Source organism: Colobus angolensis, unplaced genomic scaffold (genome assembly GCF_000951035.1).
Source record: "Colobus angolensis palliatus isolate OR3802 unplaced genomic scaffold, Cang.pa_1.0 Scaffold425, whole genome shotgun sequence".
Lineage (NCBI taxonomy): Eukaryota > Metazoa > Chordata > Mammalia > Primates > Cercopithecidae > Colobus > Colobus angolensis.
Window position 1 is genome coordinate 1,143,829 of NW_012117655.1, and position 24,402 is coordinate 1,168,230.

General features: G+C 38.4%; 1 protein-coding gene and 1 long non-coding RNA gene across 3 annotated transcripts in view; one reads left to right on the forward strand and one right to left on the reverse strand.

Moving 5' to 3' along the window:
- EHBP1 (EH domain binding protein 1) overlaps positions 1-20,527 on the forward strand; it is a 317,715-nt gene extending 297,188 nt beyond the window's left edge. For both annotated transcript variants that reach the window (XM_011956827.1, XM_011956828.1), the window contains 4 exons: positions 11,533-11,632; positions 12,736-12,809; positions 19,108-19,222; positions 19,452-20,527. In XM_011956827.1, coding sequence (XP_011812217.1) covers positions 11,533-11,632; positions 12,736-12,809; positions 19,108-19,222; positions 19,452-19,542 — 380 coding nt within the window. In that variant the 3' untranslated portion in view covers positions 19,543-20,527. The remainder of the gene's footprint in view (positions 1-11,532; positions 11,633-12,735; positions 12,810-19,107; positions 19,223-19,451) is intronic.
- LOC105522334 lies at positions 18,003-22,571 on the reverse strand. The gene is made up of 4 exons (XR_001003423.1): positions 22,439-22,571; positions 20,522-20,690; positions 20,080-20,184; positions 18,003-19,485 (listed from the first exon to the last, which is right to left on the reverse strand). It is a non-coding gene; the product is annotated as an uncharacterized LOC105522334 (long non-coding RNA).
- Between the last annotated feature and the right edge of the window lie 1,831 nt (positions 22,572-24,402).

Sequence of the window (24,402 nt, forward strand, 5' to 3'; positions counted from 1 at the left end):
ATGGTGAAACCCCGTCTCTACTAAAAATACAAAAATTAGCTGGGCGCGGTGGTGGGTGCCTGTAATCCCAGCTACTTGGGAGGCTGAGGCATGAGAATCACTTGAACTCGGGAGGTGAAGATTGCAGTGAGCCAAGACTGCGCCATTGCACTGCAGCCTGAATGACAAGAGTGAGACTCCATCTCAAAAAGAACAAAAAACAAACAAAAATGGGAAGATTACTTGAGCCTAGGTGTTCAAGACCAGCGGGGCAACATAGCAAGACCCTGTCTCTACAAATAATTTAAAAATGAGCTGAGCATGGTGGCATGTGCCTGTGGTCCCAACTACTCAGGAACCTGAGGCAGGATTGCCTGAACCCAGGAGGTCAAGGCTATAGTGAGCTGTGATGATGCCACTGTATATCTGCCTTGGCAACACAGCAAGACCCTGTCTCAAAAAGAAAAAAAAAATTAAATGGAGTCAGAATTTAACACTTTTAAGACCATTTGTTTTTACTCAGATGCTTATTTTGAATTAGTTATACTGAACATTACTATTCAAAAGTAGAATACTGGTTGGGCATGGCGGTTCACACCTGTAATCCCAATGCTTTGGAAGGCTGAGGTAGGAGGATTGCTTGAGCCCAGCCTGGGCAACAGAGTGAAACCCCATGTCTACAAAAGTTTAAAAATTAGCCAGTCATGGTGGTGTGCACCTGTAGTCTCAGCTGCTCAGGAGGCTGAGGCAGGAGGATTGCTTGAGCCCAGGAGTTCAAAGTTACAATGAGCTATGATCGCTCTCCTGCATCCTAGCCTGGACAACAGAGCGAGATCCACTCTGGGAAAAATAAAAAAGTAGAATATCATTCTAGAAAAAAGTACTAAATATTCATAAAGCCCACAAAGTTTGGTTTTAGATAATGGAATTTTATTAAAAGATTGGTTTTCATCATTTATAGATGATAAACATGTTTTCTTTAAAATCATCCTACAAAATTGTTAGTGTAGATTAGGTCGATATTTTGCTAAACTCTGAAATATGTAATTTGATTTGATGGCAACAAGTATGGGAAATTAAAATGAAGTACTGTGTCAACAGGTGTGTTGTAAGGACCAAACAGATTTTAGAGAGGGTTTTGATCTGTCATCCAAGCTGGATTGCAGTCGTAGTTCACTGCAGCCTCCATCTCTTGGGCTCAGGCAATCCTTTCACCTCAGGCTCTGAGAGGCTGGTATTACAGGTACGCACCACCATACCCGGCTAACTGACTTTTTTGATTTTTTAGTAGAGACAAAGCCTCGCTATGTTCAGCCTGGTCTTGAACTCCTGAGCTTAAATGATCCTGTCACTTCGGCCTCCCAAAGTGCTAGGATTATAGGCGTGAGGCTCTGGCCCTTTTTAAATGGGCTGTAGCTTTGGAGAGAAGGGAAAGGACATTACAACACAAGGACAAAGCTAACTGCTCGAGATTGGCCCATAAGATTTATGCCAGAATCTGAAATGAACTATTGGGATGCCATAATATTCTTTACACTACAGGGTATTTTAAAATTTATATCATGATAAAAGGGCAACTGAACATATCCTGGGGATTAAGTTGAAGAGAAATATGAAAATAACCTAATCCTTGGGAATTTTAGAGATTCTGGGAGTCACACATTAGGTTTCCTCTAGACTTCTAACTGAACAAAATGGCAATTAGCACAAGAATCTTTGGAATAGACTTAACAGAACATGTGTAACCTTGGAAAGGGAAATGTCTCATGGAGGGTTTGCAATTGAGTAGCTGCTTTAAGAAAAGAAAAAAGGGTAATGGGTAGTTGATGGGTTTGGAGCATTGAGGGGATTTAAAAAGGTAGAATGATGTTGGGATGCATTTCAGTTGATTGGTTCAGTAAAATGAATATGTAAAGACATTAGAAATATGCTCAATGAAACTAACAACTTCAGACTTGCACTAAGTTGCCCAACATATTTACTTCTGTGGATAGTCCTTTCTAATGCTTGCATAGACAATCAGCAAAACTCTGACACTCTGCTGGGAGGAAATCACCATGCCTTGCTCTATCAATAATTCTAGGAGTCAAGGGAGGACACTGAAGTTTGAGTAATGAAGATGGCTCTCTACCTTGTGTGTATGTTTGTTTGTGTGTGTGTGTAGAGAGAGAGCAAGAGAAAGAAACAATAATAGCAGTATTGTATTACTTACATGGCATTTATTTACCGTGACCCTGGCACTATTCTAAGTGCTTTACATATTTGAATTCATTTAATTTTCACAAAACTCTATGAAGTAGTACCATTGTTTCCATTTTACAGATGAGGAAACTGAGTCTTAGGGAAAATAAATAATGTATACAAGTTCCTGTAGCTTTTAAAGAGCATAGCTGGACTTGACTGTATCCTGATAATCCAGGGCTAGGCAGAGTACTCTTGCTTGGCCATTTTCATTGAATGGTCATTTCCATTGCCTCAAATGGAATCACAGGTAACTTGTAGTTACCCAAGAAGTGAACAGATCTCTTCTAGGCATCCCATTTCTGTAAGATATCATATATCAACCTATAATTCAAGGATCTGATGGACATGTTTGCATAGGAAGAAAGGCTGACTCCTCTTATGAAGAATGGTATGCTGCTCTGACATCATTGCTAAGTCCTAATGGCTTACCCTTGGGAAGACTAAATGAAATCCCCTGTTACGGATGAACTAAGTGAACAGCATGAGGGTTTTCTTGTTTATCAGAGTTTTGAAGGTTGTTTTGTGTGCATTTGTTTATCAGAGCCGCTCTGAAGGCTTTGTCAAGGTTGGCCTGAATTATAAATAGAGTCTGTTCTGGTAAGACTGATTACTTATGAGTCCTTAAGTGTCAAGTGGGTGGCTAAGAGTGGTGGCTCACAAGAGAACCTGGCTGCATTTGAGGCCTGGTTCCACCACTAACTAGCTATATGACTTGAGGTAAATTATATAACCTCATTAAACAGTTGATGCTATTATCATCATCATCATCATCATCATCACCATTATTATTCTCAGCCTATACGAAACTTATTGGTTATCAGTGATCTGATAAAGGGAATACATGACAGTCTCTTTGAGACACTGTTGTTCTCAACTTCAGGAAATGGCACTACAGACCCAAGTTCATTATGAGTGTACTCTAGTGAAGATAATGTGTAGCCAAGTGAAGAGAATGGTTCTCCAGAGGACCACTGAGGGGCACTGGATGTGGTATTATAGTGTTGAAACCCACACTAATCACCTGGTCTGGTCTGGAAGAACAGCATTTATTGCATTTGATTTCAAGGTGTTGTGTAATTATTGAAATCCTGTTCAAGTTAGAAAGCTGCTGGAGAAGGATCTACACCGTCCTGCTTTGCTTAGGCTTCTGTGGTTTGAGAACAAATGTGGGTGCGGGCTACAAGTGGGGAGGCATAATTCCCATCAGCTCTCCCTTATAGACATTTAGGAAGGTGCCTATGAGGACATTATGTTAAGTGAAATAGGGCTGGCACAGCAAGACAAATATCATATGACCTTACTTATATTTATAATATAAAAAGATTGAACTCATAGACGTAGAGGCCACAATGGTGGTTACCAGGAGCTAAGATGGTAGGGGAGGTAGGGGTAAGGTCAAGGAAGATGTTGGTGAAAGGATACAAAATTTCAGTTCGATAGGAGGCATAAGTTCACCAAATCTATTGTACAACGTGGTGAGTATATGTTTTTGTTTGTTTGTCTGTTTTTCAGTGACAAGGTCTCGCTATGTTGCCCATGCTGGCCTTGAACTCTTGGGCTCAAGCGATCCTCCTGTTTTGGCCTCTGAAAGTGCTGGGCTTAAAGGCATGAGCCACCACACCTGGCCTTTAACAGTGTATTATACTTGAAAATTGCTAAGAGAGTTGATTTTAAGTGTTCTTACCACAAAAAAAGATAAGTATATGATGTAATCCATATGTTAATTATCATAGTTTAGACATTCCACAATGTTTACCTATTTCAAAACATGTACATGATAAATATGTACACTTATTGTCAATTAAATAAGTAAATGAGAAGGTACATAGGATATATTGCAGTGTTACCTGGTTATCTGAACCCAAGCATGATCAAACCAGGTATAGAGTGGAAAAGAAACTTACTGTGCAGGCAGCTAGTTGAGGGTTGAACTCATCCCTTATTGGAAACTGGAGGATCTGGAGACACCCTGGGTATGATATTTTAAGGACTTTTTTTTTAAGAGTTTTGGTCTTGCTATGTTCCACAGGCTGGCCTTGAACTTCTAGGCTTGAGTGATCCTCCCACCTCAGGCTCCTGAGTACCTGATATTATAGGCATGCTCCACCACCCCCAGCCAATTTGTAGAGACTTTAAGCAACAGTGGAGCAGGTTACCTACAAGAGTAGTTGTCCGACTGCATAATACATCTTTGGAGAAACCCTTTATTAGGAAGGAGCCTGTCTGGAACACATTTAAAGCCTATCTGTCTGAGTTTGTATTTCTATATTTTAAAAATTATATATATTTAATTTTCCATACTTTCAGTAGAATCTAATCTCACCTGGCATTTAGTAAATGAGCTATTTCATCTACACTGACAGTTTCATAAGCTGATTTTAAAGGTGCTGTGCTTTTAACATCAAAATATCCTCCTATAAAAATGGTGAAAACTTACTTTCCCACTGAAGCTTTTTGCTTTATAAATGTTTGATATTCTGTTGTCATTCTTTTCTTCAAATTACATCAATTTGTGCTTCATATTGTAATTTTCATTTTTTAAACTTTATGTTTATAACCAGCAAACTTGTAGATGTGTTCCATTAGTCCATAATTTTCAATCTTAAAGTGTACCTTTTTTATTTTTTGATATTAAGCAGTATTCCACTATCTACTTTTTTTTTAAGCCTCTAAAACCCACTGTCAATAACTAGACTATCATTACTTGGAGCACAGCCACATTGTTGTGTTACCATAGCTATGGCTATCTTTTGTAGGCAGCAGTGACACTGCTGACCCAGTAGGGTATCTGCTTTGTTTTTCCAGCTGCAGAGATGGGTTTGTACTGATTCACCCACATTTTTCACCTATCCTGCATATGACCAATGGAACACTAACTATAGACTTTGTTATGGTATCCAAGATTAAAAATACAATTTGTGTCCATGAAATTGTTTACAGATTTACCCTTGTTCTAGCTATCCCTGGTTATATGTCTATCTCCATACTAGACTATGCGGCCTTTGAGGGCAGGGACCACATCTTGGTTATCTTGTATCTCCAGTTCCTGCCTCGGGGCTATATACACCATCATCACCCCCTTCGTTATTATCATCATAGCTTGTAGTCTTGGGTTCTGCACTAAGTACTTTACGTGGATTTTCTCAATTCTTAAAACAATCGTGAAGTAAGTAATACCGTTATCCATACAGAAGTGAAGAAACTGAGGTTTAGAGAGTTTCAATAATTAGTCTGAGATCGAGGGGCTCAATTTTTTTACAAAAAGCTAAACTGAACAAAAGCTATATTGTTTTTTGTTTTTGAGATGAAGTCTTGCTCTGTTGCCCAGGCTAGAGTGCAGTGATGCAGTCTCGGCTCACAACCTTCACCTCCCAGGTTCAAGTAATTCTTCTGCCTCAGCGTCCTGAGTAACTGGGATTACAATGGCTCACACCTGTATTCCTAGCACTTTGGAAGGCTGAGGTGGGCAGATCATTTGAAGCCAGCAGTTTGAGACCAGCCTGGCCACCAGGGTGAAACCCTGTGTCTACTGAAAATACAAAAATCAGCCAGGTGCGGTGGCGCACACCTGTGATCCCAGCAACACGAGAGGCTGAGGCAAAAGAATCATTTGAACCCTGGAGGTGGAGGTTGCAGTGAGCCTAGATCGTGTCACTGCACTTCAGCCTGAGTGACAGAGCAAGACTCTGTCTCAAAACAAAAAACAAAAAAAAACCTAAACTATAAGTAAATATAAATAGTTTTATCAGTTATAATTTTTTCCGTAGTGACTACTTTGATGCTTTTTTGTTTATTTTTGCCCTAACTTTGTGTTTAGTGTTACCTTTTGAGAAATCCGATGCTGACCTTCGGTATAAAAAATGTCAGTTCAAGCATTAGGAGATATACCTAATGTAAATGACGAGTTAATGGGTGCAGCACACCAGTATGGCACATGTATACATATGTAACAAACCTGCACATTGTGCACATGTACCCTAGAACTTAAAGTATAATTAAAAAATAAACTAATTAATTAAAAGAAAGAAATTATTTAAAAAAAAAAAAAAAGGTCAGTTCAGGCTGGGCGCGGTGCGTCGCGCCTGTAATCCCAGCACTTTCTGGGAGACCCAGGCGGGTGGATTACAAGGTCAGGAGATTGAGACCATCCTGGTTAACACGGTGAAACCCTGTCTCTACTAAAAATACAAAAAATTAGCTGGACGTGATGGCAGGCGCCTGTAGTACCAGCTACTTGGAGGCTGAGGCAAGAGAATTGTTTGAACCCAGGAAGCAGAGGTTGCAGTGAGCCATAAGTGAGACTCTGTCTCAAAAAAAAAAAAAAAAAAAAAAAAGTCAGTTCAGACCCTATTAAGGAGTAAGGAGTTGATACAAGAAGACTGCTATAAACTTCTAACCTTTGGAAATAGCTTCTTTCTATGTGTAAGTTTATTGAGGAAGAACTTTGGTGAAGTTGTCTGTGCCTCCTCCTGTAGAAAGTCCATGCCATAGGGATCTGTTAAAAGTCGTGTGTAGAAAGTTGCTACCTCACATCTCTCCCCACATTCTATCTTAGCAAACAGGTAAATAAAACGTATGTGTGAGAGAGTATGGCAGTTTTTCTTTTGCTTCAACCAAAGGAGACAAGATTTTTCCCAAAGTTTGTACTCTTAATAATATAAATATATCAGGCTGAGCAAATGGTTTTAAGACAATTAAACTGCTGAAAATACCAGTAAAGATTATCAGATTCTTCTGTGTTGATGCTGTTTGAGGATATTGTTGGATCAGAAACTTTTGTTTATAGTAAAATTTATTTTCATAATATAACTCTATTTCCTAAGTTTAAATATTTTCTAAAACTGAGGCACTGGAGTCCTGCAATAATGTTGGCTTTGGGGTTAATGTCTACATGACCCTACATAACTGCACCAAATTCATCTCTTTCATCTATTAAATACCAGTTACTTGGATACCTTCATGTATCATATGTCTTTTTGTCATATGTCTTTCAAAGGTCATCATATTCTTATAATCACCATCAGGACAATTTGTAATGGCAGGTTTTTTTGTTTTTGTGTTTTGGTTTAGCTTTGCTATGTTGTGTCTTTTAAGGGCTATATGTGATTACTACTCAGCCATCACCACTATGGGGCTATGGCAAGATTTCAGCATTCTTTAATGATTTCATGGTAGAAAATCTTGAATTTGTATACTTATATAACAGCAGCCTACATTTATATGTGTTTACTCTTTCCCATTGAATTTGTCTTCTATTCAGCTAAAATTGTTTTGTTCTTCATTTTGCATTTATGTAAGGATTCACTGTCTAAAATATATCTTTATAAATAGATACTTTTACGGTGAAAGATTAATTATGAAAAGCTAATGAGAAGACAGTTTTTAAAATACGATTCATAATTTCTGGTTTTTGACATCAATTTTATTTATTTTAAAACTTACATTGAAAATACTACTTCTGAAAAAGTAAAAATCACATACAGATTCTTGGATACATGAATGAATTACTAAATAAAAATAATAACTTTGAAGAATTTTTTGGAAGATACATAATATAAAGTAGTTGATATTGTCAGTTAATACTAAGTATTGCATGTAGTGCTCTGCATCATATGCTTCTATCAAGTGGTTTTTGTTAACTATGTGATAGGAAGAATAATTTGAAGTTATATTTACAAATAGTTACTTTTCCTGCCATTATCGTTATCCTTGATTATTTAATAATGTTTACAAATCATACTCCAGCTACAATAATGGATTAAAAGAAAAAACTGACATTAAGGATTGTGATATCGAAATAGATGTTACGTTGTCTTGGAGGCAAAATAAAAAACAGAAGTTTTTAAAGAAACAAAGTAGGGAAAAATATTACCAGAGATTATATAAGTAGTCCAGTACTTTAAAATGTTAAGGTTAAAATTAGTTAAGTAGTTTTTATGTTTTTATTGGTAATTTATTTACAATAAATATGAGGTACTATGTTTTAAAATACAGTGTAACAACTCAGCCATGCTTTCACATTTTAGTAATTGCATACTGTAGTGTATTATTTTATCATTTTTAATTTCAAAATGGCTTTCAATAGTATATGTCTTGAATTTTTTAAATGGTGAAACTGAAAAAAAAATTTTTTAAAGCATTATTGTTGGTCTAGGTGATAAAAATGTGGTTGTAATTACAAATTAAAGATAATTTTGAAAAAGAGGTAGTTAACCAGGTTAGGTTAAATAAGATTAAATGATTTATGGCCATTTTATAAAATAATGACAGTCTTCATTTTAAGCTACAATGTAAAGTGCTTTATTCTGAGATTAGGTATTGTGGCAGAAGCTAAAACTGCCTTTTTTTCTAACAGTGCCAGAATACAACCTCTTTTTCTTTTTGCACTAACAAGACTGCTTTACCACCACAGCCCACTCTAAGTAATTAAATCAATCCTTTGTACTTACCGTATTCTCCTCTAGTGACGGTACTAGATCTGATTATATGCTTCATGCATATTCAAAGTACGGCACTGACAGCTCTTTAATGAGCTCTTACTTAATCAGTATGAACAATGTTCATCTTGTTCTTTTTTTCCTCATGCATTAGAGCTAGGAACAGTTGGGAAAAATGAAACATCCAGCATTCATTTGAAAAATATATTGTACTTTGAAAAGTGTCTAAGCTGAGGAAGTTGCATTCTGCCCTTTAAAAGTCTGATGGACAAATTGGATTACTAGTATTGGATTAAATAACAAATGGTTAGAGGAGAAATGAGAAAAGCTCACTGTGATCACAGGCTTTAATATTTTTTGTTACTTATAAAGCTAAAGGGGTCTTTAACCAGTTATTAAAGTCAGGATTAATTTGTAATGGTTCAACTTACTGGCTTTTAAAAGCTTTTTAAATTTAAAAAATTTTAAGAGCCCTAAAAACAATAGTATAATGATGTATTAGAAAAAATTTTAATTTTTTTAGTATTCGGTTAAGTATAGATGTCCATGATTGTATGCTATTGCAGGTAAGGATTTGGTGATACAGAATTGATTTATCTTCAAATATGTTTTTCCAATTAAATACTCTGTGAAGCAATGAGTAATGTGTCCTTAAATATTTCTTATTGTTAGGCTTATTTCCTTCTAAAACATGAGATTCTTTTGTTATTAGTCATATCCTAACAATTAGAGGAAGGGAATCTCTTATTCTTCACTAGAATTCATAGGCATAAGTTAAACTGAAAATAACACAGTACCACATCAATATTGTTATTCTCAAGGAAGCAGTCTTCCATTGAAGAAAATGATGCTAATTTAAGAGTAGGCTGGTTGCTTCTAGTATTGCCTGAAAACCTCAAATTATAAGTTAAGTTAAACGCAAAAGAAAGTTTTAATAAGTCTATATTTTTAGAAGTCACATAGGTTATGAACACAATAATTAAGTCTTTAATCGGAAAGTAAAATATCATAAAATCTACACCTATTAATATTGCACACATGTGGCATTTCACTGATCAAAAAGGCCTCCACCAGGGTACAATTGGCCTTTTTCCAAATTGCAAGCTTTTTCTCAGCTTTTTCTTTTTACTCTTTCTTCTTTTGTTGCTACCCAGGGATTTGTGCCTATCGCAGCCTATATCACATGACCAGTGTCAAGACATCACATGGTCCAAAGTGAATACAAAACCAGCTACCCTAAAAGAGAGATTAAAAATACTGTAAAACAATAAAGACTTTTGTTCAGACTCTAAAAGAATCTATCCTAAGTCGGCTTCGTACCATTAGTTTTAACAGCATTGAATGAAGGCACATATTCTCAACTATTCTCCCTAATGGTAAACAACAGCTATCTATTTTATAGGGATGCTCTGAAATACATGTTTAATCCCTAACACACAGATTAGCTATTTATATTCTATTTGTAATCTAAAAATTATTTAAATTTGTATTAATGTAGAAATATTTAAATTATGGTATGCTCATAATTTATGCAAGTACTGTAAAGAATGAGATAGATAGTTGGACAGTATGACAGAACACACCATAGATGAATATGTAATGTGAGCTCTTATGTTAAAGAAACATGTATGTGTCTATAGATACAGTATATACACATGTGTGATAGACATAGCTATCAATGTGGTCTGGAAGGAGATATGTTAAACTGTAATCATACCTCTGGAGAAGGGAAGTGTGGGGTTGGTGGAAGAGGACTATCCTTGACATTTTACTTGAAAAGAAAATCAAACTTAGGGAATAATAATCTGAGGGGAATTATTTAATTTTTTAATAGATATTTAAATTAACCTTATGAATGCCATACAGAAGTTAGACTGAAATATTAAATAATAGCTTAGCAAAACAATAACCCGTCATGGGAAAATTTCAGGAAATAAACACCGAAGAGTTAGAAATTTGACTAGGTATAATTTGAAGGGAGAGAAAGGAAGATGGGAAAAGTAATATTTTTCTTCAGTATAATTGTGGCCTACTTCTACATGAACAAATGCCAAATATATACTATATTATAATGCTTAATATGGATTATGTTGGCCTTCATGAGGAAGTGGCAGGGTGGTATTAGATGATGGGATGAATATTAGCAATGGAGAATTTTAAGTATCTCCTGTGTACAATCATTTATAATCTAAAATATTCAGTTGTCACTCTGCTCACATGTTTTCTGAACATCATGATGTTCATTAAATTTTTTTTTCATAGATAGCTGTGGGCATTTTTTGTAGCCTTGTCATTTACAGTGTATTTAGTAATTTATAAGTAGTCTACCCTATTAGGGATGATGAGTTCCAAAATGTCGTATATATGTGTATGTCTCTAGTTTACTTTTGGGGAGGAAAATAAGAAAATAGCAAGTTGTTACAAATGAAGCTTTCACACAATCTCTGGACTTCCCTGATCTTCCTGCTAGTCTTATGAGTCTCATAATGATTTTTTAATTTTTTTTTTAACCATGACCATATGTCTGTCAGCACTGTGAGTTCCTCATTGAAACATAACAGCAAGTCAGCCTCTAGGGAGAATTTAAAAGGTAGAACATTTTGTTTACTGTACTTAGTGTTAATATGATCTATAGGTATGTTCACGGAGACTAAAATATGCATGCCAAATATCACCTTAAGAAGATTGACTTACGAGTTTTGAGAGGTGGATTTCTTTTATCAGGACTTGGACTTTAACCTTCTTATAAGCAGTTTAATATATAGTATTAGAGTAACTAAAATGTTTTCTATGTTAAAAAGAATTCTGTGCTAAACTATTATTTGGCTTGTATAACGTCATATAATAAGAGGTAACTCTTCCTGAATTGTAGGAAGGAACACAGAAGAAGAAGAAGCTATGATGCAGGAATGGTTTATGTTAGTTAATAAGAAAAATGCCTTAATAAGGAGAATGAATCAGCTCTCTCTTCTGTAAGTACTCATGATTATGCTTGTTTTGCCTACAACATTGATAAATCTTAGGCCTCTTGTTATTGCCTTATTTGGGATTTCATATTTATTCAGTATTTTCCCTTTCCTTAGGGATTACATGTTTTATAAAAAAATTAAAAATAGTATATGACAGTTTTCACCTTATAAGAACTTTTAAATGGAACAGTAGACACTGAAAAAGTATTATACAGAAAACTGAGAAATATAAATAATTATTGTACTTAAGAAATAAATCACTTATACAAGAAAAGGAAGTTTGGTTTATATGGAGGGTTAGAGGGGAAGATAAATAAAATTAAAGTGTATTAACAACAAATTCTAAGTTAAATAAAATAACTCTTAATAAGGACAAAAGTACATTTACAGTATCAGGTGATGTTACTCTAAATTTTGGGATAAAAGATCAGTTACTAAAACAAAAGTGACCTTTTTGTGATCGTAAGAATTACAGTAAAATGGAGTCTAGACAAAATGTAAGCATTCTTAGTTTTTAGCATTTTAGTTCACCAGAGGACTTAAGCTTGTTCCTTTCTGCTCACTAGCAGTATTCTTCTAGTATGCCACCTAGTGTGAGAATGAGCAGGCTTACGTGGTTTATTTTAGTGAAAAAGTCTAATTTTATAATTTCTGCTATGCCTGAACTTGATAAAAGAGTTATGAAGAAGCAGAAAACTTAACAAATCCTGAACTGTGGTCTCTGTATTAAATTTGCACTGCTGGTACTTTCATGTTTCTTGTATTCTTTTCATATGGAGTTTTGGAAAAAAGATTATAAATTATGAAAAATATTTTAGAAAATAGCCTTATACTTGGCATTTGGCACAAGAAGCAATGAAGAAAATGAGTAACTATCCTCAGATTAAAATATACCTATGTAACCTTCAGAATGGAAGGAGGAAAATAAGAGCACTAGTAATATTCAACTGAGGAAGGTTTTAGGTTTGTGTATCATTTGTTTGGAGTGGCTTAAAGTTAAAGAGAAAAGTCAGTTATGAGTCCTAAAATCAATGTACCTAAAGGTTCTTTTAAGTGTTTAATGATTTAGTAATTAGCATATTGATGAACTTTTGCAACTTGCCCAGGGAAAAAGAACATGATTTAGAACGACGGTATGAGCTGCTGAACCGGGAATTGCGGGCAATGCTAGCCATTGAAGGTAAGAAATGCTATGGTGGGGTGAGGTATGTGACGTGTCAGTTGTCGAAGAGATTTAAAGAATATGATACACTTCTGGTCTTACTAGATCTGGTGTACTAGGGACCTTCCGGAATTGCAAATAAATGCCATGGAGGCAGAAAGCAGTATCCATATAAACTTAAGGAGCCTAATTCAGATAGATAATCATTATGTTTGCTATTAATAATGGCACAAAATTGTCTTAACTTTTGATTCAGTAAGCTTATATGTCCATAAAATGGAAGATATAAGGAGTTGATTGATTTAATTACCTTTTACTTAAGTGCAATTTAAAGTTGTTTCCACTGGGGAGGTTTGGAAAAGATTTATCATTTTGATTTTTTACATCCAGACTCTAAATTTTACCTTAATATTTAATTGATGCCAACATTGAAATATATCCCTGTTCAGTCTTCTACAGTTCTTAAGATTCCAACTTGTGTTCAGTGAATATCCGGGCAAAGATGAAATAAATGAAAGTTTCACGCTTTTCATAAAGCTTTTAAATGAATTATATAGTAATCCTATGTATGGTTCATATATCAGTAAACATCAGCTAGCTTATCTGGCATTTACTATATATGATTTTTTAAAATTCTTAGGTGTTTTATAATGCTGTTCTCCTTATATCTCTCAGTTGAAAATGTCTTATAGTTCAAAGATGTCTGCTTAAAAGCTAATCCTTTGGGCTCTGTAAAATGGACCTTTTGTCTAATCAATGCAAACTGATTTTCCTATTCTATATTGACCTCTTAACCCATTGACTGTCCGTGGTAATTTTGTTCTTCACCTGATAAGGTACCTGATCCATAATAAGTCAATTCTAATTAATTCAGAAACTGGAAATATAAGTACGTAAGGGAAAGCCAAGTGAAGCCTTATATTCTTAAAATATTTTAATAAATATTGTCATCAAAATGCATGCTATTTATCTAAATACTATCATATATGCTTGTAGACATTTCATTTTTAGTTTTATATTCATAAACTCATTTGATAAATATCACTGGCAACATTTAGAAATCTTATTTACTTTATTTTGAAAGGCTTCAGTTAACCCATTTCCTTCAAGTGGCTACCCAGATGTATCAAATTATACCATTGATAATGACTATAAAATTTGTCAAAATTATTTAAGAAGTTCTGTGAAACTTGCCATTGAAATAAAGTACACAACTATACTAAATGGTATTTTTCCTCTCTATATAGTTTTTGTAGTCATGGTGTAGTCTTTAAAAAAGCAAAATAGTCAGTTGAAAAATAGGCGCAGTAAAAACTATTTATATTACATATATTTGTATGTGTAATATATAATGTTTATATATAGTATATCTAATACATAAAACTCATAATTTATTATTTATAGATACATTGTACACACTACATTCAACACAGAATATTCTTTACATTTTTATCTACCCTTTCACGTATAAAAAGATAAACTGTCCCCAAAATACAGCTTGATACAATACAGTTGACTTTAAGATAGATATTGGTTCTAACCCCAAAACCAATATTATAACCAAATACCTGTCTTAAAAGCAGGGCCATGACACATTAAAAAATTCAATTTCATCAGCAATCCTATCCCTATATACTAGATTTACAATGTTAAATAATCTAATATTTTATCTGCCTGACCTGCTTGCACATACAGAAAAGCAGTAGAAAGTCATATATTTGAAGAAAAGGGGAAAAATATTTTTCTTTTTAAAACAGTTTTACTATAGTTGTTAGTGTTTTGCATTATCTTTCTCTTTTGTTTTTTAAATACACTGGCCCATATATGACTGTGCCTTAAATCCCTCGGCCAGTTTCCATTGCTGGTTGAGGGAAAAAGGAGACTTGAGAAAAGGAGCAGCCTGTTGATTACAAATAAAGATGCTGTCTTAAGAAAGAGGCCTGTCCCACTAGCCTGGGCAGTACATGGGCTAGGCTGTGCCAGAGAGGTGGTGATCACTGTGAAGATCAGCTCTGTGAAGACAGTGTCCTCTGAGCCAACCCTTAGAATGGACACACATTCAGATCAATAGCGTTTTCGAGTGTTAACACACCACAGAAAAAAACACATGAATAAGCAACATTAGTTGGTTTTGTTTTGCTTTCTTTTGTTTTAAAGTTCATTTCTCTTTTTCCATCCCTCCTACTTAGTAGCCATAAGATGGTTTTATAATAAATAAACTAAAATCTTTTCAAATAAATCTGCTGCTGAAACCATTCACCAGGAGAACAGCGTAGAATATTGATAACCATAGCACATTGAAAGAAATATTAACAGCTTGGTTTGAGAGCAAAAAAGAAAATAATATTCAATACATCCATTCTTCTGAGAATCCATAATCACTTTGGCCTGTTTTTTTACCCTTTTTTTCCTGAGGTGTTTTTCATAGCAGGAGTTTCACTCTACTGAGCTAAGTTGTAGGATCCCTCAAGCTAACAAACATCTTTTAGATACTTTTCCTATAGTTTTTTTTATTCCAGATTATTTAATGCCCCCTCAAGAAAGATAAATTCATTTCTGCACACATTGGGGTGGGCTTTTAGAAAGTGGTATGTTCATTTTCTGCACAAGAAATGGATCTTCTCTAGGATTTTGTACATCTTGATTTATTCTTGGCTTAGAGTTTGAAGTGGGTGCTCTTCTAAAGGGATTTATGCATAGGTTCACTATTTTTGTAGTTATGGTTTATATGATAAGCTTTTTATATTTAAAATCAATATGTAATCCTGTGGAGGAGCTTATCCCCTAAAACCCCATTTGTAAATCTATTTTAGCTTTGTTACACAGCACAGCCACAGTCTTCCATAGATTGATTAGGTACAGTGGTAGAATCCTATCAAATGGCCTGTTCTGATGATGATGCAAACTCTTTCAGGATTGCTAGTTGACTGGAACTAAAGATAAGACTTGACTGCAATCCCCCAATGTGCTCTTTACAAAACTAGTGTTAATTTTCATCAAAGTGCCAGGCTTATTTATAGTGGCAAGGTTGAAGGTTTACTACAAGAACTTTAGGTCCTTTCTATTAAAGTGTTTATAGGTATTTCTCTTGCCTTTTTTCTAGGTAATTATCAACTTCAGCAAATAAACTGAATCAGGGAGTGAATAATTGGCCCTATATATAAAAAAGAGTTTTTTAAAGTAACAAAACAGCTCAGTGCAGATAGACATAAACAGAATCTCTTTATTTCAACACTTTGACTCAAATGCAGCATCAAAACTTAATCCTATTTGTTACGAGAGGATATGGCTTTTGTAGCAAAAGTACACTGGAATATTTAAATTAATCAGAACCCACATTGTAGTTTGTCCAAGCCAAAATCAGTGCAGTTAGCTAGCTGTCACTGGTGTTGTAGGTGAGTAATCAGTTCTTAAAATGCATAACAGGTAACACGTAAACTTACATGCAAGTTTTTAAAACATAACATTTCTAGGTGAAGCTATTTAAAACAGGATTTTAAAAAAATTTAGGCTTGAACATGCGAATGTGAATTTTGATCAATTTTTTAAAAATTTTTTAAAAAGATAAAAATAGTTTACTTAATTTCTCAAATTAGCATTCAAATATATATGTGTGTATGTAAACATATGTATGAGTTTGTGTACATATATTATATAATTTATTCCCATTATGAGAAAAACATGAAGTAAAAGTATAGTTTTGCTAATGTAAAATCTATTCACTGCACATTGCTATTTCCTGTACAGTTGACTAATATTTTGTAGACAGATATTAATGTAGCACTGTAATGACAGATTTAATATTTTAAAATCCTGTAAATTATGCTGGGATATTTTAAATTCTAATGTCATTTAAATTTGACTCTGAAATAATGAAAATTACCTAAATATTCTTAATTTTTAAGTGATTTCATTATAGTTATAGAAAATGTCATTATTGAGCTAGGGAAAAGTTAAGATATTTTAAATTACTCAATACTTAAAAGGTTAAAATTTTCTTTAATGTCCTCTTTTATCCATTTTGTTAAAGTCCTAGTTTTTTCAATATTAATGAAATGTTGGTATTTTTAATTACTAATTAAAGCCTTAAAAGCAACTGATCAAGTTCAGAAAATGAATAATTAAGAAAATTATATATGTTGTTAAAATTTATGTTTTCTTGGTTTAATTTTTTTAAATATAATTTTCAATTTAATTCTATTTTTGAAAATTTATTCAATTGTAAAGCTCTTAGCAAAATGTTTTGGAAGTAAATAAATCAAAGCTTATAATCAGAATGATTTCTTGAGGTTGGAAGTGAAAAAATTAATATTCATTACACTAGTAATCTTAACATAAAATTTAGTTTCAAATCTGTTACACATTTAGGTTTTTTCTGATATAATATTTCTAGAATTATAGTTACCTGAAATTAGACTAGATGACCTTTAAGATCTTTCCAACCTGGAGAGCCTATTAATTTACCTGCTGAATAAGACTGATTTAAGAACAAGAACCAGATTTAAAAATTTTCCAGCATTCCTGTCCTCAGTTGCATTTAAATCCAAAGAAAAAAATTGTGATATATATGGCTGCTCTTCAGTTTTGCTGTTTATTATTTTTTAAATTATTATATTCAAAGAAACCCTTTCCAAATAGTTTCTGTATTCTATGCTATAGAATATTTCATTTTTAAAATAAAAATGTAATAGTGATCAGTTATTTAATGTTTTTGTGTGGTTTTATATCAAATGTGGATAATTAACATATAGCATGTTTCATATAAATATGTATGTATGTGTTAGAGCTTATAATGAAAGAAATAGTGATAAATTGAATAAAACATTCTAGCTTTTTGCTGCTTTTCTAACCTTTATTGCATGATGATGCATCTAATTTTTAATTTGTAAATACAAGATAGAATTCCCTCTAGCACCATTTGCTTTCATAAAGCTGCTGAGCAGTTTGCTGTCTTGAATAAATTTTGCTTTGGAGGGGGTCGGGGGGGATTTGAACCAGCACATTCTTGTGTGGTTTGTGAAGATTCACATGGTAACCAGCGGTGTGCATTGTTAGGTTTATCTGAATAAGCACCAGCCATGTGAGTTTTAACATGATTGCCCAGGGCAATGGAGAGAGAAGAGAGAAACCCGAAAGGATTGCACTTCTCTCTGTTTTTTGGAAAGTGCATTTGCTGGGGGAGGGGGCTGCAGGAGTCAGTGGCCATGGTTCTTTTTTTTTTTTTTTTTTTTTAAGCTGGTGTCCTGTTTCCCTCTAGGTCCTCATTTGTTCTGCTATCTGCCTCATCATCTACTTCTTCTTTTCATTGTTTACCTTCCTAATGAGGGAGGCGGGGTAGACTGGAGGTTGATTGACAGCTACAAGCCCTTACAGTCTGGCCAGAGAGCAGTTGGCTTTGGTTTCAAAAGTGTTTTAAATGTTCGATTTGGTCCTGTTTTTATTAAATGAAACTGCTGCTCATCTTAAGGAAATCATCAGACCAGCAAAGATTAGGAAATATATTATTGGGGTCTAAAACCTTCAAAAAAAGCGCCCCCCATCCATGGAAAGAGCACTGCCCATCGGGTTTTCCAACCTTTAACATAGGGTTTCAAAAAGAAATATGTAATTTTTCCTTTGCAAAAGTGCTTTGATTTGAAACCACCCAGCAAACGTCTCCAAAAGAAAACTGGCTGTGATGCGATCGAGAGCTGCAGTGTAATATTGCAGAGCAAATTTATTTTTTACTTCAAAGAAAAATGCTAATTAGCCGATTCACTACTTTTAAAGTTATTGTGAAGCATATGGCGCCCAGTGTGAGATACATCCAACTGCTAAAATAGAGCGAAGAGGAAATTAGCGAAGAATGGGCTGTTTGGGGTGAGAGTGGGGGTGGGGGAGGAGGATAGGTTCTCAGGCAGATTCTCTAGCCTTTTCAGAATGATTTTATCGCCCATCACTGTTTCCCGCCTCCTCATTTACCCACTTCCCCCACTGCCAACCCCTGGGCCAGCCTCTTCTGGGCCTCTAGCTCCCCTCCCCCACTTTGGCTGGATTCAGGTGCGCACCTCAGGCTAGCCACCGGTTCACACCTGGTTCTAGGCAGGTTCCAACCCTGCCGCAGCCATCTCCATTCACAGGACATATTTAGGAAGTAGAGTTTTAGCGAGGAAGCCTTCACCACAACAGCCAAACTCCCCAGAAAACACTAGCTAGTGGCTCTATAATGTGGTTTGCTGAGAAATATAAGGAAACTGGAAACGGCGGGAAGGGGAGGGCGGGGGACCGGGTGTTAGGAGGCCCTGCCGGTGGGTAACTAGCCTCCCGTCTTCTGCAGACTGGCAGAAGACCGAGGCCCAGAAGCGACGCGAGCAGCTTCTGCTAGATGAGCTGGTGGCCCTGGTGAACAAGCGCGATGCGCTCGTCAGGGACCTGGATGCGCAGGAGAAGCAGTGAGTGGGCAGTGGGGTCGGGTCGAGGCTGGGCCACCTGCCGAGGGGCCGAGAAGTGTGCGGAAAGTTCAATGCAGAGGTCGCGGGAGGGCCGGGGCAGCCTCCCACTGGCCTGGTGCTCCCCATTCCCGCTGGGGATCCAAACACTGGGCGACGGGGGAGTGCTGCTCTGCCCTCCACGAAGAAAAATAATTTTGTTTCCTGTTTGTCCTGTTTGTCTGACATCCAGGGCCGAAGAAGAAGATGAGCATTTGGAGCGAACTCTGGAGCAAAACAAAGGCAAGATGGCCAAGAAAGAGGAGAAATGTGTTCTTCAGTAGCCATCAGATCAGAAAGAATCTCTCCCAACATTTTAGAGTCTTGGTTCCCAGACCAGAAAAAGTCAGACTCATTGTTGATTTAAAACTTTTAACATTTTGTTTGGCTGGATTGTACTACTTTACCTCTACTTTACCACCACCACCCTTTCCCTCCCTCCTTTCCAAATAATATACAGAACTCCAGAATAGCTTTGTTTAAGGATTTTTTGTGAGTTAACAATTTCCTTGAAATCCTGTGAAATAGATTTGCACAGACACCTTGTGAGTGATTGGTATTGGAGGTGTTCAAGAAACTGTTCAAAAAAGAACAAAAACACTTCCCTCATTATTTTATCTCATTTTTTGATGGGAGGAAAATTTGAAACATTATTCTTGTTGTTGTTGGTAATAGCATAATGACAGTGGGAGGGGGGTACAAGGGGATAAGAAAAATGTCATGATTTTTTTCGAGTCCTGCCATATGTAACACTTACTCTGTTACCTAAATTTTATAGTTAGATCATATCCAATCTACTTATTAAACTGTGTTCTATTTACCAGTGGAGTTTTTCTGCAGTGGTTGTGTTTCACTGTAAGGATAATGGAGTTCCTCTCCTCTGCTTTCCTCAGAGGATGGTCCTTTAACATAGCCAGAAACAAGCCCTGTGGTTTGAAGGTGAGCTGTGAGGATGGAACTAATTGATATGCACCAGTTTACAAAGACAGTCTTATCATCTGAGAATACACCATCTTTTTCTCTGGATAATTATTTCTTACATCATGCTTGATTCCTACATTTTGTTGGGTCTCAACATTGGCTCACAAATGCTGTTAATATTTATTCTGTATTGATAAAAAGTCTGTCTTGCCACTACAAGTAAATCCCCCATTTAATATTTTCTTCTTTAGCATAGCACTGTCATTTTTGTGAAAATGGTTGTTTATTTATTACAATACTGAGTCATATATAAATTTTCAATAAATGCAGAAACTTTCTTACCTTAAACACGGCTGCTACTTTCTTGCAATGAAAACTTGACATTGGTTTGAATGGAAGTTTGTCTATCCATAAGACTTTTCATGTGGAAAATGGTCCTCTGGAACTTAGGGCAGGATACTGGGCTGCATTTGAAGCTGAATAAGTTTACACCATCCCAGAGGGGGCCCTGCTGACACACGAATGCGAATTGAAAAGTCATATTCTTAAGCAGTATAAACTATCATGTCTTTTGTAAAGTGTCATGTCTGCTAAAGATTTGAGGATATTTGTGATTCCACACCAATGAAAAAATATTAATATCTTGAATTTTCCACGTCATTACTTTGAATTATTAGAGTTTTGAAGTCGTATTAGGGAGAGTTGTGTCTTCTGATAACCGGCAAGTCTGTAGGTACTGAAGTGAAAGGAAGAGGGTTATTGTTGGGGGGCAGGGAGAGTGTGTGCAGGTATGTGTGTATGAAATGAGTGAAAGAGAAGTTTTAACAAGAAGTTCTAGGCTACAGGGGAAACAACAACAACAACAACAACAACGATTCTATGGTAGTTTCCCTCACTCCCCCACAGGGGTGTCCAAACAAAGAAAGCTTGTTCAACAAGTCCAGAAACTTAGAGAAAATAGTCCACTAGCATTTATACTTTACCGTAGATCATATGTGTGTACACACAAACAAATTTCGTTCCAAATATGCAGCCACCTCCAATTGCCAGTCTTTCAAAATGATAAAAACTTGCTATGGTAGAATTCCTTCATGATAAGGATTTCTTTTAAGTTATTGAAAAGTTATTTTAAGTAAATGAAGTCGGTATTTGCCCTCTGTATTCGAGCAGGAGAGCAGAGAGAGCTGCTGCTCTCTGGGGAACGCTCTCAGAATCGCGTTCTAACCCCGGGAAAACTCAGCAGACAGAAATCGCCCGCCCCAAGCAGCCTGGGGCCTGGGCGGCCAGCAGCACCCACCCAGTTTACGCTTGATTCGAGGAACCTTCACTCCCGAGGGGCCTCGCCGAAAAGCAGCTCCTTTGCCCCCAAAGCCGCTCCCAATAGGCCAACTGACAACCCTTCCCTGGCCCCAGATTTGCTAAGATGGTCTGGGACCGCCGGGCGGTCCCTCTACCTGCCTCTCCAGCTTTAGTCCCAAGCCTCCCGGGGTTTCCATTTGGGCTGCTCCGTGGCGCCCGAACGCCCCTCAGCGGCGGTGGAGCGTGGACTCCGGCGCCTGGCGGGGTCAGGCCCGCGGCAACGGCGCTGCATCCGGACATCGCTGCGTGGTGCCCAGACGCTGGCTCCCGAGAGCGGGCACAAGCCTAGCACGCCGGAGGACCCGGAACCCGAAAGCCCGCGTTGCGGGAAAAGAGGCTATCGGTCCGAGGGTCGCAGAGGAGTAGGGGCGTTGGCGGGGGTCTTGCTTGGGCACAGTCTGCGGGCAGGTGCAGAACTTCCACCCCTGGCCGGATCCCTCGGCCTCAGATCCAAAGCCCTCCCCCTGTCCCAAGTGTCCTCCAGAGCCCGGCCCGGCCTGGAGGTCACCTGGATGCTGGATCCGCGTTTCCAGACCCAGGTCCCTCGCCCCTTCCCGGCCCGGGGGCCTTGAGCTGGACGGCTTCACCTCCTCCAGTGGTGTCCCCACTTCCCCTTCCCGCACCGCGGCCGATGCTGGAACGGTCATGGCTTCTGGCCCAGCGTCTCCCACCTGGACTTTTGCCTAGCGACGGCCGCCTCAATCCTCTGCGCCGCTTTCAAGAAACTTTCATCCCAGTCTCTCTCCCTCTCCACTCTCCTCCCTCTCCCCCTCTCCTCTCTCTTTCTTTTCTTAATCCTGGGGTTTTACGAGCTGAGCGTTAAGAAAATTCGCCTGCAATTTGGGATTAGATAAATACTCTCATTAGGAAAAAAAAAAAAAAATCCGTGCTACTTGATACCTCCCAACTTCCCCGAGAATGGTGGCAGCATCTGGAACCGAGAGCGCCGGACTCCCGCGAGGCGTGCCCCGGGGACCGCGCGGGCACATTCCAGCGCGCACTGCCGTCCCACCTCGCCGCGCGGGACCCAGGTCAGGTGCTGAGGCTGCAGGCGAAACAGGGCCTGGTGGAGGGAGGAATGCGTAAGGTGGAGGAATGGGGAAGGGCACGCGCCCCCGCACTGGAGGGCCAACCCCCGCACACAGCGGACTGGCCCGGACAGGGGCAGCGCCGGGCTATGGACGCAGACGCCGACGAACCGCACCCCGGGACGTCCGCATATTCTTTTCCCCAAAACTAGTGCGCTCTAGCCTGCGCCTTTCCTCGGAACCTAAGGCGGGGGTATATTTCGTTGCTTTCTTTAAACCTCAGCATGATCACAGTGGCTCCGAGCCGCGGGCGGCTGACCGCGGGCCTCGCGGGCTACTCCTGGTAGGGGCCTGCGCGAGCCTAAGGTGTGTCCCCGCCTGGGTTAGCGCTGCGCTCTGCGCTGTTTCTTTTCCTCTTAAAGCTTCTTTCTCACTCACTCTCTCCCTCCTTCTCTCTCTCATTTTTTCCCATTTCTCTCCTTCTTTATTCAGCTTTCTCTCTTTCTCTCCCTTTTGTGAATGGGCCGCGGTGTCTTTGTTCTGAAGAGAAGCGCCCGTGTCGCTGACTTTTGTGAACCAGAGAAGGATCTTGTAAAACCTCCTTTTCTCCTTCGTACGCCCCCACTCCCACCCCTCCTCCCCTGCCCCTTTGATTAGATGTTCCCTCATCGTCAAAAAAAAAAAAAAAATGTAATTTCGTTGGTCTGGCGGCCACTTTCTTTGAACATTAGCTCGCTTTCAGCTCCAACTTCAATTAGAAGGAGTTGATTTTGAGAGATCAACAAAAGAACCGACCAAAGCCTTATTAAAGGTCCTAAGAAGATCTCCCGGGTCCTTTGAGAAGCAGTTAAGGAAACAGTGTGCCCTCCATCATATTCTGTTACCGTATTTTATTCGGACTCCAAAGGAAAGTGTCGCTTGGGGGAGGGGGAAGCACTTTGATGAGCGGCGGCCGCGGCCCCTTTTCACTCAGCGGGCTCCCCCTTCCTTCTCCTCCTCCTCACCCAGCGCCCTGTCTGCTCTCCGCGCCCGACTCCGCAGCCCGGGCAGCACGGGTGCTCCCCACTGCGATGAGCCTGGAGGCTCCTTGACTCGCCCTCACACTTACTCCTGTGCAAACTTTTTACCCCGCCTGTCGGGGTGGGGGAGTGGGGGAGATTAGAAACAAGGGGTAGAAATTCCTCGAAAGGGAATAAAGTGCCTAATTTTCAGGAGGAGGTGCCATTTAAAAGATTCTCCTAGCTCAGAGTTGGAACGAAAACTCTTTTTTGCACTTTCAAAAGTCCACCCAGGCAGACGTGTTTGGGAAGTTTGTTCCACTGGGAAATGGGCTTTGCCCGTACGAACAATCCGGGGAAATCGCCTCAAGGAGGCTCCTTATGCAGCATGTGGAAAAAAGTTGAGGGCAGGGGTCTGTGGCCACATTTTCCATCAAAAAGTCCCTGTTAGAGGCAGACTAGGAAAGAGAGAGAAAGAATGAAAAAGAAACTTTCCTATCAAAATGTTTGAATTAAGAAGTAGGGTGTACATGTTAGGGCAAGAGGACGCTGGGCTCCAACGTTTCAGAAGAAGCGCTTAAGACTTGCAAACACCCTTGGTGGGGACCAGGAACCCCGGGAGATGCCGATGAGCAGGTAAGTGGCTGCACCCTCCCAGTGGGTGCTCTTCCCAGGCGCGAGAGTCCCGAGGCGCCGAGGAGAGATCTGCACGCCCGGAGCTGCTCCCGCGCTCTGCAAAGTAGCCTGCGCCGGCACGAGCCGCCCGCGGCGTCGGTCTCAGGTGGCGGCGCAGAGGAAGAAAACGCTGGGGCCCGCGGCGCCAGGAGAGGGGCCGAGG